Source organism: Microplitis mediator, chromosome 2 (genome assembly GCF_029852145.1).
Source record: "Microplitis mediator isolate UGA2020A chromosome 2, iyMicMedi2.1, whole genome shotgun sequence".
Classification (NCBI taxonomy): domain Eukaryota; kingdom Metazoa; phylum Arthropoda; class Insecta; order Hymenoptera; family Braconidae; genus Microplitis; species Microplitis mediator.
The window spans coordinates 1926211-1942961 of NC_079970.1; the positions used below are offsets into that span (position 1 = coordinate 1926211).

The 16751-nt window shown below is 30.3% G+C and overlaps 4 protein-coding genes across 5 annotated transcripts; 1 reads left to right on the forward strand and 3 right to left on the reverse strand.

Moving 5' to 3' along the window:
* Positions 1-899: 899 nt before the first annotated feature.
* Positions 900-4579, reverse strand: LOC130678794 (ubiquitin-fold modifier 1). 2 transcript variants are annotated; one of them, XM_057486277.1, is made up of 4 exons: positions 3596-4486; positions 3347-3403; positions 1916-2046; positions 900-1090 (listed from the first exon to the last, which is right to left on the reverse strand). In XM_057486277.1, exons 1-4 carry the CDS (start codon positions 3598-3600, stop codon positions 1020-1022), a joined length of 264 nt encoding a protein of 87 aa, XP_057342260.1. In that variant the 5' UTR covers positions 3601-4486; the 3' UTR covers positions 900-1019. The 2 variants fall into 2 exon arrangements, with proteins under 2 accessions (XP_057342260.1, XP_057342259.1); XM_057486276.1 differs by lacking the exons at positions 900-1090; positions 1916-2046 and adding an exon at positions 2058-3195 and having other exon boundaries at positions 3596-4579.
* Positions 4580-5970: 1391 nt separating this feature from the next.
* LOC130678791 (serine/threonine-protein phosphatase alpha-2 isoform) lies at positions 5971-11688 on the reverse strand. Its single transcript, XM_057486270.1, has 5 exons — positions 11368-11688; positions 10314-10445; positions 9792-10022; positions 9339-9667; positions 5971-9159 (listed from the first exon to the last, which is right to left on the reverse strand). The coding sequence occupies exons 1-5, from the start codon at positions 11420-11422 to the stop codon at positions 8920-8922; spliced, it is 987 nt and encodes a 328-aa protein (XP_057342253.1). The 5' UTR covers positions 11423-11688; the 3' UTR covers positions 5971-8919.
* Positions 11689-12132: 444 nt separating this feature from the next.
* Positions 12133-14590, forward strand: LOC130678795 (ran-specific GTPase-activating protein-like). The gene is made up of 4 exons (XM_057486278.1): positions 12133-12291; positions 12440-12582; positions 12640-12926; positions 13380-14590. Exons 1-4 carry the CDS (start codon positions 12277-12279, stop codon positions 13694-13696), a joined length of 762 nt encoding a protein of 253 aa, XP_057342261.1. The 5' UTR covers positions 12133-12276; the 3' UTR covers positions 13697-14590.
* A 149-nt stretch (positions 14591-14739) lies between these two features.
* On the reverse strand, positions 14740-16480 carry LOC130678796 (endoplasmic reticulum resident protein 29). The gene is made up of 3 exons (XM_057461815.1): positions 15847-16480; positions 15086-15487; positions 14740-15012 (listed from the first exon to the last, which is right to left on the reverse strand). Exons 1-3 carry the CDS (start codon positions 15952-15954, stop codon positions 14776-14778), a joined length of 747 nt encoding a protein of 248 aa, XP_057317798.1. The 5' UTR covers positions 15955-16480; the 3' UTR covers positions 14740-14775.
* Between the last annotated feature and the right edge of the window lie 271 nt (positions 16481-16751).

Consider the following 16751-nt stretch of genomic DNA (forward strand, 5'->3'; position numbering starts at 1 on the left):
TATTATAGAAATGGTTTCGCCCCGACTACTTGCTGGGATCATCAGTAAAATTGATGGAGAGCCAGTCGAATTCCATTAACTCGGACAGTTAGTCTACGGAGGAGCAGAAATTCCGACTTAACGAATCCCACTTCTCCTTTAAAGAGTAAACTACACGTCTAATCACATGTGTGATGAATATATAAATATATGTAGCATCGGGTAAGAGACAGTGTAGCTCGGAGTGGGAGTCAAGATTGAGGAGAAGCTCCGAGATAATGGAATCCGAATTAATGGAGCTGGACTGTAATTGAATTCTATTCAATTAATGTATAGTATTGCAGTGCGCATATAAAATAATGCGAAATCAGGATTAATTCACGTGTAATCACTCATGCGAAAGAATATAATCCTGAAAATTCTGTCAATTGAGTAGGTCAGGAAAGTCCTCTAGTAACAATTAAAAAAAAAACCTGATCGTTAATTAAATTCACTATTAATAATAATAATTATTATTTTTAGATTAAATTTAAAAACATTACTCTGTTATTTTTGTAACGTTTTTATGTGAAATTTTTTAGTTTATTGTGTATTTGTAATATTATTTATTAATGAATTGTAATTGATGTGTAATAATTATATAAAAAATGGACCCGATTATTTATCCGACCAATTTTACTAACGGGTCGTAGCCTAAAAGTACCTCGAAACTCTGCACTTAGTGCTGATACTGGTGATTTGCCATGTAGTTGTTTTTTTTTCAGTAGTGACGTCTCTTTGTATCTACTTTATATCTTACATGTATTTCATCAATAAGATATTTCTACCAAATAACATTTATTTTAATTATTATTACTATTAACATTTATCCATTTTTTCCTATTAATTTTTTTAGAAATAAAATATTTATCAAGTTTAAATTCTTAAAACATTTAAATAATATTTTTATTGATTTAAATTTTCAATTAATATAATCAAAGTAATTTTTAAATTTATATTTAAAAAAAATATGTTTATTTATTTATATGTATAATTGTAATTCATCTAGATCCTCCAACTCGGTCTCGTGGTATAAGTCTTAGTTCCGAGCCGTGTTTTAAAAATACATTGCCTGTAATTAAGAATAATTTTTATAAATATTTATTATTATAAGTAACTTATATTTATTTTTAATTATGACACCTTTATTGTGTCTCTAAGGGCATTTTTAGACAATACCTCGTCTTTTTAAGGACATTCTCAGGCAGTGCCCACTTTAAAAAAACTTTCAATTGTCATAAGCATATAAAATTTAATTAAAAAATAATTGAAACTTTAATTGCAATAGAATTTGAAAAAAATTACTTACGGTTGATATCAAATGGGAGTTAAGCGAAATTTATTAAATAAATTTTAGTCTACAAAATTTTAAAATTCGAATTTAAAAATTAACATGAAGATTTCACTGAAATTTATTTTCCAAATTTTGTTTAACTCCCAATTTATATCAACTATAAGTAATTTTTTTTAATTCTATATCTCGGCGAAACTACTTTTACGTCGCCCTTTTTTGCAATTAAAATTTCAATATTTTTTCAATTAATTAATTAATTAAATTTTAATACAGTTACGACAGTTGAAAGTCATTGCATATTTTTAAAAAGCAGGAGTACTGTGCTCTTAAAACCAATAACTTTTGCATACTGAAATTTAAAAAATTTTCTTTTAGCGGGAAGTTTAAAAATTGACAGACGCCTGCTACTTTTAGTGTCATATTTAAATCAATAGACTCAGAAATAATAAAGTTCCAATATTTTTTAAATTAATTAATTATTAAAATTTTTAACAGTTATGACAGTTGAAAGTCATTGCATATTTTTAAAAAATGGAGGGGGGGGGCACTGTCTGAGAATGCGCTTAACTTAACGATATTTTTAAAAAATAAAATATAATTTACCAGCAGTTTGTTGAGGGTTAATACCAATACCGTCATCAGTAATAATAGCAGAAGTTGCTGGTGTGACTCTAAATTCTTCAGCAGCGTATTTCAATACTGCTGTGAAAGGAGTATTTTCTGGTACTTTAAGCCTGAGTAAATTAAAAATAATAAACGATAATTAAAATAAAAATACGTATCAATATAAATTTATTAACATGATTATACAAAAAAGTCATTCCATCATTTAAATAAAAAATATTAATTAATTAATTATTAAAGTAAACAGTCCCGTTCAACTTCGACCCAAATAGATCCATCAATCTGTGCTTTAGCCAACTGCAAACGATCAGCAATAACTTTATTTATTTCATCCGACACAAACAGTAATTTACGTATTATTTTAATTAAATGCAAGTAACTAAATGAATGATCAGCTTTCCACGTGCTGCCGTCCCAGTTCATGTTACGCCCGAAATAAAAAATAGCATCGATAAAATTATTTTTGAAATCACAGTCGTCCAAAAGCAGACGTAGTAATTTTTTATCGACATCAGTGATAGCCAAGCATACAGGAACGTCGTAGTCATGGGTATATTTACTTAAATTATTTAAAATTAATTTTCTCGCTGGGCTGTCGGTATTCAAACTAGAAAAGGTGTCAAGTACTTTGTCAACACGTCCATCGATTACCATTAATTGGATCAACTGATCGACTTGTTCATGCCGACCACAAGAAGCTTCGTGATCCCAGGCAATAGTTCGAGCTTCATCTTCGATTGTTTCAATGGGCAATCCGATGTCGACAAGTGAATTTAATAAGACATTGGCAGCTAACGTATCAGTTAAAAGAGTCTCTATAAAAATATTGAATCTGTCATGGCCACAATGCTGGACATACAAATGCAGTAACTTATCAATAATATCACGTGTCGTCTTACTGTCCTTCAAAAGTACTTCCAGCAACCGGTCACATGCTAACTGTAATTCTGTACACGTGTACAAACGTGTACGTTTCTTAGTACTCCAGTATCCATGTAAATTACTTTCAAATATTTTTAATTTATTGTCGTCTTTAGCTCTGGCAACTGTCGCCTCAACGAACAACGAAACGTCAAATGCTTTTGATATATTTTCAATTGTTATTTTACTATTTTTTTTTTCTATTAATGATATATATGTATCTATTGTTTTTATTATCTCTTCAAAACCTTCTTCAGCCATTTTTACTTAACAATATTTTATTATTTATACAAATAAAATCCTCCCTTCATCTTCTGGCAACACAATATTGGATTTATCTGTTTGAAAAAATAAATATAAGTGAGTGATAAAATATATAAATGAGTAAATAAAAAATATATAAAAGTAAATTTATTTATTGTCGAAGCCAGAAGATTTCAGGATTTAAACTTAATGTTTAAAAAAATATAAATAAAAATGTTTACTTACACTTTGAACGGGAGTTTTGGATCAGACGTCAAGGTTATTTTGAATGTTACTTTAGATCTATAAAAAAATTTAATAAAAAATGTTTATAAATTATTTTCTTTTTAACAAAACATATGGCAATAACAAATGTCCCAACAAGGTTAAGTAAATATTAAAAATATCACTCATATGTATGTATGTTTTTATACATTAACAATTTAATATATAGATAAATAAATATCAAGTTGATAGTAAAAAAAAATTACTTACGTCATGGTTATATTTTTATTTATTTATTAAATTATTAACAAAACAATATATATTTATTTGATATTTAATTAAAACCTCGTGCAACTTTTATTTGACAGATGACTTGTCGGAACACTGAACCCTTTTTTTGTCCTACGTGTCCAAGTCGATAAAACAATAATCTAATTTATCAATTACGATAAGCGGGAGTTTTTAAAAAATATCAAATTAATAAACGTCAATAATTTTACAATTATTTTATTCCAATAATAAGATTTGTATTAATTATTAATTACCATAAATATTTAGTACAACCCACCAGACACAGTGACAGTTACTATTGTCTAAAGCCTTGTTTTTCTTTTATATATATGTATATTGATAGATTTATAAGAATTGTTAATCTTCTTTATTAATTAGTACTCCTCAATGTGCTTAATGACCATGATTTATCAATGACATCAATGTCTAATTACTTTAGTTTATCATAAGTTTATAAACGACGCAATGACACGTACCCTGTTTCAATTATTATTATTTGGGTTATGGGGCACTAGTTCTTTGTTATTTATTATTTTTGAGTCTATTAATTTAAATATGACACTAAAAGTAGCAGGCGCCTGTCAATTTTTAAACTTCCCGCGAAAAGAAAATTTTTTAAATTCCAGTATGCAAAAGTTATTGGTTTTAAGGGCAGACAGTACTCTCGCTTTTTAAAAATATGCAATGACTCACTTGTCATAACTGTTTTAAAATTTAATTAATTTATTAATTTAAAAAATACTAAAACTTTAATTGCAAAAAGGGTGACGTAGAAGTAATTTCGCCGAGATATAGAATTTAAAAAAAATTACTTATAGTTGATATAAATTGGGAGTTAAACAAAATTTGGAAAATAATTCAGTGAAATCTTCATGTCAATTTTCAAATTCGAATTTTTAAATTTTGTAGACTAAAATTTATTTAATAAATTTCGTTTAACTCCCAATTAATGTCAACTGTAAGTAATTTTTTTAAAATTCTATATCTCAAAAATTACTTCTACTTTTATGAGTGTGAATGTAGCAGACATCAGACAAATTTGAAATTATTATTAAATAGAGTTAACAATTAATAAAATTAAATTTTAAAAATTTAAAAATTAATAAGTGCATTTTTTGTAAATATTATTTTTTAAATTATTTGCTCTATTTATTTATAATTTTAAATTTGTCTGATGTCTGCTACATTCACACTCATATACTTTTTGCAATAAAAGTTTCAATTTTTTTTTAATTAATTAATTTAATTTTGATATGGTTACGACAATTGAAAATTTTTAAAAGTGGGCGGCACTGTCTGAGAATGGCCTTAATTCAAACTTTAAAAAATCAAGCCATTAGATGTAAACGTTTTAATAAAAATATTTTTTATTTGAAAGTATGCGCGTAAAGATTTCAAAGTCATTCAAAAATGGCTCATTTTAAATTACGGGAAAAAAACGGAGTCTTGCAGATTTCAAAGTAAAAAAATCGTCTGATGTCTGGTACTTTCACTGTCATATTAATTTTATTGTAATCGGATAAAACTAGGCATCTACGTGATCTATAATTTATTATTGATATATATGTATGTACTTATTGATATTTATTTTTAATGGATTAATTTTAAAAAACAAATTTTATTGCTACGGTAATTTTTTAGGTCCGATCGACGACCCGCGTCGTATACTTTGTTTTAAAATTTATTTTTTAATCAATAGCATTTTATTATTTTAAATTGCACAAATTAATTCATCTATAACAATAAAATTACGTATCAGTGCTAGTCTTGTATTTAGTTTGATTTATCGCAAAAAATCTTTTATACAATTGTATATATATTATTTTATCTTAATTAGTGAGCATATATATATTAATAATAATAATAAATTATAAAAAGAAAATTTTCATTGTCACCGGATTAGAAATCACATCCGGTTTCATCTCACTTGTATATATTTATACATATATAAATATATAAATGATAGAAAGTAGCTGAGCCATATGAAAAAATGACATCGCAGCCGTCTAATAATTTTTGAATTTTTTTAAAAACAGTAAATTTAAAAAAAAATATTTTAAAAAATTGCACGCGTAGTTTTTAAAATTTTCTACATGTGCATATTTTTATTTTTAATTAAATTGTTGAAAAAAAAATTCGAAGATTTTTATTTGTCTGCGAACTTCAAGATCATTCGCATTTATAAAAAAAATGATTTAAATTTAAATAAAAATAAAAACAAGTTATGGATTCAATGAAACATGGAAATTAAATGATGACATATATTTATTGTTATTTATAAAATGATTAAATGAAGTCACAATGATTAAAAAAAAAAAACTTAATTATTTGTTTAAGGTGTTTTTATTTTTGTAAAAAAAAAAATTTTTTTTCATTTAATGTACATATATGAGGGAGAATAAGTGAAGGAGAGTAATTAGGAGGATGTAGGCGGGGCGCGCAAGTGAATAATTATGAATTCTTGATATAATAGTGCATTTTTTGTTTTATGTTTTATGAATAAATTTTAGATGGCATCTCCATGTCCATTTCAAATGTATGTTAATTCTGTTGTGCATTTAAGTTTTTACAACAATGTCATCGAGTCTATTTGTGTTGATGCGTTACAATTTATTTATAATTTATAATCAAAAAATTACAATGAAGAAAAAAATCGCTAATGATTTGATGACAATGACATTCGATGACGCGACAAAAAACAAAAAAAACATATATAGATATATAATTATGCATATATATTTATATATAATGAAAAAATAAAGAGATATAATAATGAATGATACTTAATAAATACAAATATCTCGATATACATTTGTCGAGATGAAAGTTGACCTTTGTTAGATTTATTTTTCATTCTCACTCTCATTCGCTGTTTGTTTTTTTTCTTACGATTCTGCTGATTCGCTTTATTAGTGTAATGTTAATTTATTTTGTAATTTAAGTTTAATGATATTGATGATGATGTGTAAAAAAAAGTTAAAAGAAAAACAAAAAGATTGACAATGATTGGAAGACGAGACCGGAGACATTTTGCAAGTCATCAACATCTTTAAGCAATTCGATAAACTCGGAGCTAAAATCATTATTTTGATAAATAATTAATTAATTTTTTTTTGTCTCTCCCTTCTTTAACGAGGATTTAAACTTAGCAATTTCACACGTACATATTTTTTTTATACACAGCCTCTCTCTTGCTTGCATTCTCTTGTCATGACAATTTACTCATCAGTGCATGGATGGAATTATTTGTTTGCGAGAATTAAAAAAAAGACATTGCGTGCCAAGTTTATATCGCATATTGGATCAAGAAATCTCTTTCTTCATTTTTAGTCTCTCTCATTTTATTAAAATTCGTTCCAAGTATTTAAATTTATTTTTTTTTCAATTTTTTATTGTAAACTTCAAAGAAGGCTTAATTTATTAATCGAGTGTGTGGATGTAAATTAAGCGAAAAGAAAAAAATATTAATAGACAAAAAATAAACTGGGCGTGCGTAGTCAAAATGGCTGATAATACATGGGGGCCATTGGGTTTAATATATATTTAAGTGCGTGGGTGAACATAAGACTCTAAGCGAGGTCAAAATCACATGACGTAACTCACGTTCTCATTATAATTTTTGTACTTTGGCAAAACATTACTACGCCATTAAAAATAAACAGATACAATTATTATAATTATTTATTAAATTAATTTAAATTTATATTCAATAAATTTTAGTATCGCATTACTCATAACTTGATGAATAAATAAATATAATTTATCAAGTTATTAATAATTATAAAAATAATAAAACGCTAGTGAATTAAACAGACAAAAACAATTAACAATAGTAAGACTCAATTACGACCAACGACAACTAATTCAATGATTAAGACAAAGCGACAAATACAAATTTATGTAATTATTATTTTTGAATGTAATTATTTTTTTTTTTTAAATAACATCAATTCTTATTACCTCTCATTATATTCACACGAGTAATTCCTTATTGAATAATTAAGTTATAAAAAAAAAAAAATTATCGTAATATTTATACTGATTAAGATTAACAATTAAACATACTACCACACAATACCGAAAAATAATTAAATCTTAATTTATTTGTTAAAATATAAACTTCGAATTAGCATTCAAAAGTCCAGATAATTACTTAGAACTTTGCTGGTAAATTAAATAATCAGGTTTTTTGTAAAGAGAATTCGCGACGGCGCAAGCTCCGGGGATTGGGATTCTCGTCTTCATTATTATGAAAATCATTGCTCGATCATTTGTTTATTTATTCTTTTTTTTTTTATTTTTCATTTTTATATATTTAATTATTATTATTATCAATATTAATATTCGAAGAGTTGATTAATGACAATGGATCTTTGAGTGTCACAGTGAACAAGGGCCGGAGTCGCGAGGTGCTTCCGTTGTTGAATCAGTAATGTGTTGCGTTGTTGTTATTATTATTATTATTATTATTAATATTAATTCATGTTAGAGTCACTTCCATATAAATGTTATAAACTTAAGTGTATCAGGGAATTAGGAAAATGGTAGTCAACTCCAATTAAACTATTGTTGATTTGCATTGATAATAGCCTCGTGAAGACGAACTACGTCGGATACAGGAAGATTGAAACCATGAGGATGTTCACATACCGGAACATTCGATGACGAATGACTTACTGATGAAATACTAATGGACTAACAAGCTGATATGTGCACATTGCCACTGATTATTATTGGCAGGAAAATTTTGATGACGTTAATAAATGATTGAGCCATGTTCGTTGAACTAAAAGATTCAACCGTGAATGAAAATTTTTAATTCTTGTCAACAATTTGCATTCACGGTTGAAACTTCTTGCTGTTAGTTTCGTAAAATTAAATTTTATATATTCCGGAATTTAGTTCAACGAAAATGGCTCTATCATTTATTAACGTTACCAAAATTTTCTTGCCAGTTATAATCAGTCTATTAGTATTTCATCAGTAAGTCATTCGTCATCGAATGTTCCGGTATATGAACATCCTCATGGTTTCGATCTTCCTGTACCCGACGTAGTTCGTCCTCACGAGGCTATTATCGATGCAAATCAACAATGGTTTAATTGGAGTTGACTACCATTTTCCAAATACCCGTGATAGACATAAGTTTATTAATATTAATATTATTGTTGTTTTGATCAATGACAATAGGGACGGGAGTAGGTGGGAAGTGAATGATGGTGTTGTTTACTGGGTTTGTAATAAGAGAGGTCTTAAGATTCTAAAAACTCCGCGTCAATAAATTACGCTCCCGGGAATCTCATTCACTTCTTTTTGTTTTTATTATTGGGTCCTCTTGGCGGCGTAACCGGTCGACCAGAGTTGAGGCCGCCGTACGTAAATTTCCTTTTGTCTGCTGGCTTTAATATTTGAAAACTGCACATGAGTGTGTCATCGACTGACATCATGGCACCCGCGTTGTCAAATTCACCGCAGTAATTCGGCGCTGAGAATAACGTAACCAGTTGTCGCTTTGCGAAGAATTCGTAGCCATCTTCGACGACCTATTAGATTACAAACAAAACAAAATATATTGTTGAGAAATATACGAGTGTCATGGTCAGATTGCTGACATGCCGGAACTTATTTAAAGTGTACCGATGATTGAGCGACTAATTAAATCATTAATACTCATTTTCATTGTCACTATTGATATTATTATTATTATTATTGTTGGGTTTACCTGATGCGCACGGCATATGAGGTCAAAGTCGTGCTTGTGTAAAAATTTGGCAACGACCTCGGCGCCAAATGTGAACGATACTCCACGGTCGTTTTCACCCCAGCCCATAGTGTCCTTGTCTGGATCAGACCAAAGAAGATCACAGAGTAATCCTTGATCAGGAACATCAGTCGGCCGCATAATACGTCTTATTTGCTCCATATTCTGTAGATCCGGACTGAGCCCACCGTGACAGCAGAATATTTTCTCGTCGACGATCGCTGCCACGGGTAGACAGTTGAAGCAGTCCGTAAATGTCTTCCAAAGTTTAATATTGTAACGACGTTTGCCTATTGTCAATATCATAAAATCCAATAGTTTAGTCAATGATCCGGATAATACCAGATACAAATGCATACATATAATGTCAATGCCAAAGTTATTAAACTTTTTTTTTTTTTTTTCTAAACTTACATTCATCATAAAATCCGTATATCCTGTTGATAGAGGCACACTCGTGATTACCTCGTAGCAGGAAAAAGTTCTCTGGATACTTGATCTTGTATGCAAGAAGCAGGCAAATAGTTTCTAACGACTGTTTCCCCCTGTCGACGTAGTCACCCAGGAAGAGGTAGTTACTCTCAGGCGGAAATCCACCGTATTCAAAGAGCCGTAGTAAGTCGTAGTACTGCCCATGAATGTCACCTGATTTAAATGAACACAAAAAAAACTCGCATCAAAACATCGACTCAACACATGTGACTTTACTATTATCATTATTGCCGTATTAATAATGTTATGAACTAGTACCAATTATGACAAGTATGCTAATGCCACCGATAATTGACATCAATAATTACATCTCATGCTAGTTGTTTTTGTTATTTTTTTTTTCTCTTACATCCCGTGCCGTCATTATGTAAGGCATTGAATACTCGCGTTTACAAAAATAGTTAAAATAAAATAAAAAAGTAGCTCAAGTACTAAAATACTCACCGCATATTTTCAACGGTGCCTCTAGCTCAAGTAATATCGGCTGAGATAGAAATATTTCACGTGACTTGAGACACAGCCCGCGGATTTCACCCTCTGTCAGCTGGACATTTTTCCCCGGTCTTGATCCTCGTACTGTAAACAAATAAATTATAAAATAATAAATATCAATCGATATAAATAAGGCTGTTGGATAATAATACGTAGCGTGTTTTATTGCTCATTATTATTATATTTATTTATATATGTATGTATAGACGTATACATATATATATTGTGTGTCGCGTGAATGTTATATTGCGTGTGCGATCGATTTGTGGCCAAGACTGTCTTTACCAAATAAAATGCCTTACTATGACTGCCAAGGTCAACGGACCATTAACTGGTGACATTTTATGCTTTACTCTGCAATTAACACTGGGGTCATCCATCAATGACTTTCCCCTCCCGCTGCAAACTACTGGCTGCTGGATTTAGCAAACGTAATATAATATCTAATAAAAAAATATTTTAAGTTATTTAAATTTCCCGCGGGATTATAATTAACAACAGACGGATGGACCTCGCCCCAAAACGACTAGCAGTCCCTCTGCGGTTGTCAACGGTGTTTTGTGTAAACAAACTAATACGCCTACAGGCTTTTAACAATCTTGATGATGATCATCATCACCACCATCGCCATTATAATCACAAACTAAATTTAATTCCCAAGTTGCGTAATAGTGAATCTGCAGGACTGGATGTCGTCCGTGATAAAAATATTAAAATTCATTTTTTGGCAAGACGTCATCCTTCTGCAGTGACGGATAAGTCGCACGGAGAATTGCTGGAGTTTTATGCCCGTGGTGGGGGAAGAGAAAACGCGTTCTCAAAGAATACTCCGCAAGCGGGTTAATTGATACTCGATTGGAGAAAAAAAATAAAATATGTTAATTAGCTGATTTAAAATAAATAAGAGGCACAATTAATTATGAACAAATGGAAGCGAAGCAAGAGGAAAAAATACTTGCGAGACGTGGAGCGTCCCTCGTGTAATTATGTCGGATTCACACATTACCTTCCAAGAGTCGAGCGATGATGTTGTCAATGTTTAATTTATCTGTCTCAGCCATCGGGCCGGGTTTTGTTGCGCGTCCCGGGCTTCACAGGGTGCACCTCGCGACTAAAATGGCCCTTTATTTGAGTTTATTTAAAAGCTCTTGATATCTCTGACACTTGGATATTTTAATATAACTTTAGTTCGGTGCTTACGCGGCTCAGAACGTACGACGAGAGATTACTTGCAATGGCCGCCCGGACTCAACCGCAAAACTCCCTCTACCTCAACTTTATACTCTTCTCTCTGGTTTTTCGTCTTATTACACCAACGTGTGCGCAACAAACCAACGCGACGTATGCTCCTGCTCTTGCTCATTTCCTCTCTCTCATTCCTTCCTCTGTCCTTCTTCCCCGACTTGAAAGACCACTTGAATTTGCGCTCATTACTCGTGACTCATCATTGCCAACTGCGCTTTTAAAAATACCGCGCAGTGCTGCCCTCACTTTCAAATTTCCGCGCCATTTTAACTTTTTCCCGCTTTTTTTAGAAAATCGTATTTTTAAATCATAAAAGATTTTTTTTTAAATAGTTTGTTAATAAAAATTAATTATTTTTGCAGTTTTGAGTCTAAGGAGAAGTTGTTTTTTGAAATTTATTTTTTTGTAAAGACCGTTGATTCTGCCAACGAGTAAAAAAAATATTCTGACGGGTTTACATGAACTCTGAGTATTTAAACCAATCAGAGATGAGGATTTTCATACGCATGATCTTGTAAACGGATGGTATGAGTTTTTGTAAAACGCATAGGCATAGATTGCAACCGAACGCTTGTGTTTGGAAAAAAAAAACGTTAATAAATTAGCAGTTGTTTTAACGTTGGTTCTTTTAAATTCAATACAAGTTAATAAGCTCGTAATAATTAACAACATGCCGGAAAATACGGTGGGTTTAATTAAATAAAAATATTTTCAAAGTTTTTAAATTAATTAGATAAATTTTCGTTAATTATGGAGGTTATTAAATTAAAAATTCCAGTCAGATTTTATTTACTTTTATTTAATTAATAATTAAATCTATTTTTGGTTTATAGACAAATGGAGAACATCACGAGCCAAGTAATGGTGAACATCAAGAGCATGAAGAGGAAATAGATCCTCATTTTGAGCCGATTATTTCATTGCCTCTGATTGAAGTTTCCAGCAACGAGGAAGATGAAGTCGAGATGCTTAAATTGTAAGTTAATTTCCCGGTACATTTTTAAAAATAAATAATTATTTTATTTTGTGACAGGCGGGCTAAACTTTATCGCTATGACTCATCAAACAATCCTCCAGAATGGAAAGAAAGAGGAACCGGTGACGTTAAGTTATTGAGACACACAACAAAACATACAGTACGAGTTGTAATGCGACGAGACAAAACATTGAAAATTTGCGCTAATCACTTCATCACACCTTGGATGGAATTAAAACCAAACTGTGGTAGTGATCGTGCTTGGGTATGGAGTGTATTAGCTGATTATGCTGATGAGTTACTTAAGCCAGAGCTACTTGCTATCAGATTTGCAAATGCTGAGCGTAAGTATATTATATACATTATTGTTAAATTTAATGATGATACTGAAGTTAATCGACGTCTAATAATTTTTAAAAAACGATAAATTATTTAAAAAATTGCACATATAATTTTTTTATTTTTCTACATGCGCATATTTTTAGTTTTTCTCTTTTTTTGTAATTGATTTGTTGAAAAAAAATCAAAAAATTGTCAATTGTCTGCTAACTTCAAGATCATTAAAATTTAATAGATCATTAATTAGTTAATTAATTAATTAATTAATTAATTATGAGTGTGAATGCAGCAGACATCAGACAAATTTGAAACTATTAATAAATGGAGTAAATAATTGATGAAATAAAATTTGAAAAAATGCACATTTAAAAAATTTAAAAATTAATAAGTGCATTTTTTATAAATTTTAAATTTTAATTATCACTCATAATTAATTACATATTTTTATTGTACTGCAGATGCTTCACTTTGGAAAGAAACATTTGAAAAAGCTAAAAAAATAGTCGGCACTGAATGCGAGATCTATGCAGGAAAAAATCCTGATGGAGATAATGATTACACTCACAGCGACTCCTGTAGTTACGACGAGAGTGACGAGAGCGATGCTGAGGATAAGAACACAGTAGATAATCAAGAAAAAGAAGAATCCGCAAAAGAGGATAAGGAGAACAAAGAAACTGAATCAAAAAATACAAATAAAACAGACTCGAGTGCTGATCAGGTGACTGAGCAGCTTACGAAGCTTGATGTTAAAGATACTAAAGAAGAAAAGTAACCAAGGACTTTTTGTAATCCATGTAAATTTAATATTAATTACTTATAATTATATTAATGATAGACAAACATTCCCGTATACAAGAATGGTGCAGATGAAAATGTTAAGATTGCATGCTTCAGTTCATTTATTTTCTAATTGTTAATAACTGATAACATTTTAATAATAATCACAGACAATTTTTGATTCAAGTATTTCGCTCTTCATTCATATATTTGTAACGCTTAATTTATACGACTCCGCATACTTATCTGTGATTTTTTTCTTTTTTTATTAATATGATATCGTATGACTCACATGTGAGTGTGATAGTAATAAACAATACAAAGTTTGATGATTGATTGTAATATTGGATTTTTAATTTAAGTATTTGTACGGCATTTATAACTATTGGATTTATAATCACTTATTTTTAAAGCTGTTTATTTTTAAATTAAACAGCCATTCGAATAAAAAATTCAACTTGTTGCTATAGAATGTTTTGTTTGACTCTAAAAAATTTTTATTTTCCTGACACTTCAATTAGTAATTAATAGTTATTAATTATTTGTTTTTATTTCACTATACTCAATAAAATTTTTAGCAGCTTCAGTTTATCACGAAAATGAAAAATTTTTGTATGTACCTTTAAATCGGCCATTGTAATTTCCGAAAGTAAATGCACACTTTAATAAAATAATGATTTTTAATCGATTTATTTATAATTACAATAAGTAAGAGGATATATATGTATATATATAAGAATGTATTTTGAATAGTTGACATGTCAGACTTCTGCTCACTATTATAAACTATAAATATATTTAAATATCCAACTGGAATCCCTTGGAACTTGAAAAAAGTTCATCACAAAGTAATAGCTTGATTGTAACGTTTGGTATACAGAAAACAAATGATTTCTTGGCGCGAAAAATATTTTGCATTATGAATTGAGACAAGAAAATTTTTTCTCGCCCTAAGAAAATTCTGTTCTCAATTTATAATGAAAAAATTTTCTTGGGGCGAGAATAAAATTTTGCACCAAGAAATTATTTTTTTCTGCGTAGCCAACCGTAATTAAAAAATAAAAATAAATAAATTTATAATTCGTCTTTGTGAGCGAAAGACTGTAAAATATTTTTCTTCTCTTCCATTGTGCGTTTCTTGTCATTGGACAATTTTCCTTTAAGCAAACCATCTATTCTCGTGTGCTCTGATTGAACGAACTCGTCGCCCTTTTCCAGTATTTTCTCCATCATCTTCACATAAACCTTTGCCGGAAGTCGATGTTGGTGTGGAAGAGTCGTCTCCAAGTCTCGAGCCTTGCTTAGTATTTCCTGCAACAATAAATAGTATAATGGCCAATTTCCAGCAAAGAAAGTCTAAAAAATTTAAAAAACCAAAACTAACTTGTCTCTCCTTCTCATCAGCTGTTTTGAATTCTTCAGCGAGTCTGTCTAGTTCTTCAACGCAACCAGGCAGTCCCAAATAAATTCCAGTTTTAGCTCTGACCAATCTTTTGATATTAGTACTCGTGAAATCTTGTTCATTCTCTTTACTCAACAGTTTTATGGGTTTTGTCTGTCCCTGTACAAATAAAAGTACCACCGGAAAGTCCTTTTTATCAACGTCAAATCGCTTAGCCAAGTCTGCGTTGTCCTTATCTCCAAAATCCTTGACCCCAACAATAGCAACAAGAAGATCCTCAACATCTTTGGTCGTCTCAGCAACAGATCCAAATTCTTCATGCATATTTCCAAATGGGAATGCCACATCAAACTTTACCACCGCAGCTTTGAATTTGCTAATTACCTAAAAACAATTACCGTTTATGAATAATTAATTACTTAGATTCATAAAATCCTTGATTATCAAAGTCTGCATGACAAATTCAATCAATATTAGCACAATTTCTTCCACGATAGTGCTAAATAATTTATGAACTAATGTTCTAATCGATAATAAAATGACTATCATTATTTCGTTATCATACATGACACAGTTTAAAATAAACGCGGGAATGACATAAACAAATAGCAAGGATCCAGCAAGACAAGTTGTCATAGCAGCAATTATTAAGCTCTGGGAATTTAAAAGGTAGTTAGGAAGTAATAAATAAAGTCATTAATCTATCAAGGTATCAGTATAACAAATGTCTGATATAAACTCACTTTATCAAACGTTATAGTATCCAGTGGAACACATCCTTTGCAATCTTCAGCATTAGCTGATACGATTGCCACCGTGGCAGTGATAAATATCAGCAAACACGACTTCATATTACACTAATATATTTTTTATCTAAATCTTAGTAAAAAAAAAAAAGCAATAATGCTTTTAAAAAATTTTTATTGTCCTATTTAAATATTTTATTGATATACTAATTTTTTGTTTTGTTTTTTATCAGAACTAGACTCCCAATGATGATGATGATGATGATGAATGTAAGCCGGTTCGACGTTTCAATAAAACTACAAGTCCAAAAATATTTGTGAAATGACTTTAAAGGTAAAGTTTATCACCGAACGTGCTGAGTGTAACGCAGTAGTGTATGATACTGAAAAAAGTGTGCTATCACAATAACATGTTTGCTGACGGTGGTAATAATGCTAACACATATCGTATTATATGTAAAGAATGGATGTGGATGGTTAGCCGGACTTGGTACCGTCTACTCTACTGGGAACTGGGAACGCGGTAAGTCGTCGAATCAGCATCAGCCACGAACCAGCATGTGAATGTATGCTTGTTGATGGTTGCTGGTTACTGGTGTTAGATTATACGTATACAGTTATATTAACAGTCACATACAATCAACAGCTACAGAGGTTTACTCTGTGTACTAGAGTTTTCAGTTGGTCCCCTCACCTTTCGCTTCTCTCTCTACCTCCCATTGCCGGTTCGTTTGATTTAGTCATAGGGTAGGTATCGCGCATGCTTCGGGTTCGGAGTCTTTTGATCTTGGTGTTGGTGACTTGGATCAGAGTATTCCTTGATATGATGTGATGCTAGGTGTGGGCGTGATAGACACATACTGAGAACAGTTGACTGGAGATGATGGAGAGGTCATGGAAAA

Bases quoted from the DNA above. Each gene is read 5' to 3' on its own strand.
- LOC130678794 (XM_057486276.1), bottom strand. From the start codon at position 3,118: ATGGCTGAAGAAGGTTTTGAAGAGATAATAAAAACAATAGATACATAT.
- LOC130678791 (XM_057486270.1), bottom strand. From the start codon at position 11,422: ATGGCTGAGACAGATAAATTAAACATTGACAACATCATCGCTCGACTC. The intron at 10,446-11,367 runs GTAATGTGTGAA...ATTTGTTTACAG, and splicing joins CATCGCTCGACTCTTGGAAG to TACGAGGATCAAGACCGGGG. The intron at 9,160-9,338 runs GTAAACCCAACA...GTAATCTAATAG, and splicing joins TCATATGCCGTGCGCATCAG to GTCGTCGAAGATGGCTACGA.
- LOC130678795 (XM_057486278.1), top strand. The intron at 12,583-12,639 runs GTAAGTTAATTT...ATTTTGTGACAG, and splicing joins GAAGTCGAGATGCTTAAATT to GCGGGCTAAACTTTATCGCT. The intron at 12,927-13,379 runs GTAAGTATATTA...ATTGTACTGCAG, and splicing joins CAGATTTGCAAATGCTGAGC to ATGCTTCACTTTGGAAAGAA.
- LOC130678796 (XM_057461815.1), bottom strand. From the start codon at position 15,954: ATGAAGTCGTGTTTGCTGATATTTATCACTGCCACGGTGGCAATCGTA. The intron at 15,488-15,846 runs GTGAGTTTATAT...AATTGTTTTTAG, and splicing joins ATACTATAACGTTTGATAAA to GTAATTAGCAAATTCAAAGC. The intron at 15,013-15,085 runs GTTAGTTTTGGT...TTATTGTTGCAG, and splicing joins CTGATGAGAAGGAGAGACAA to GAAATACTAAGCAAGGCTCG.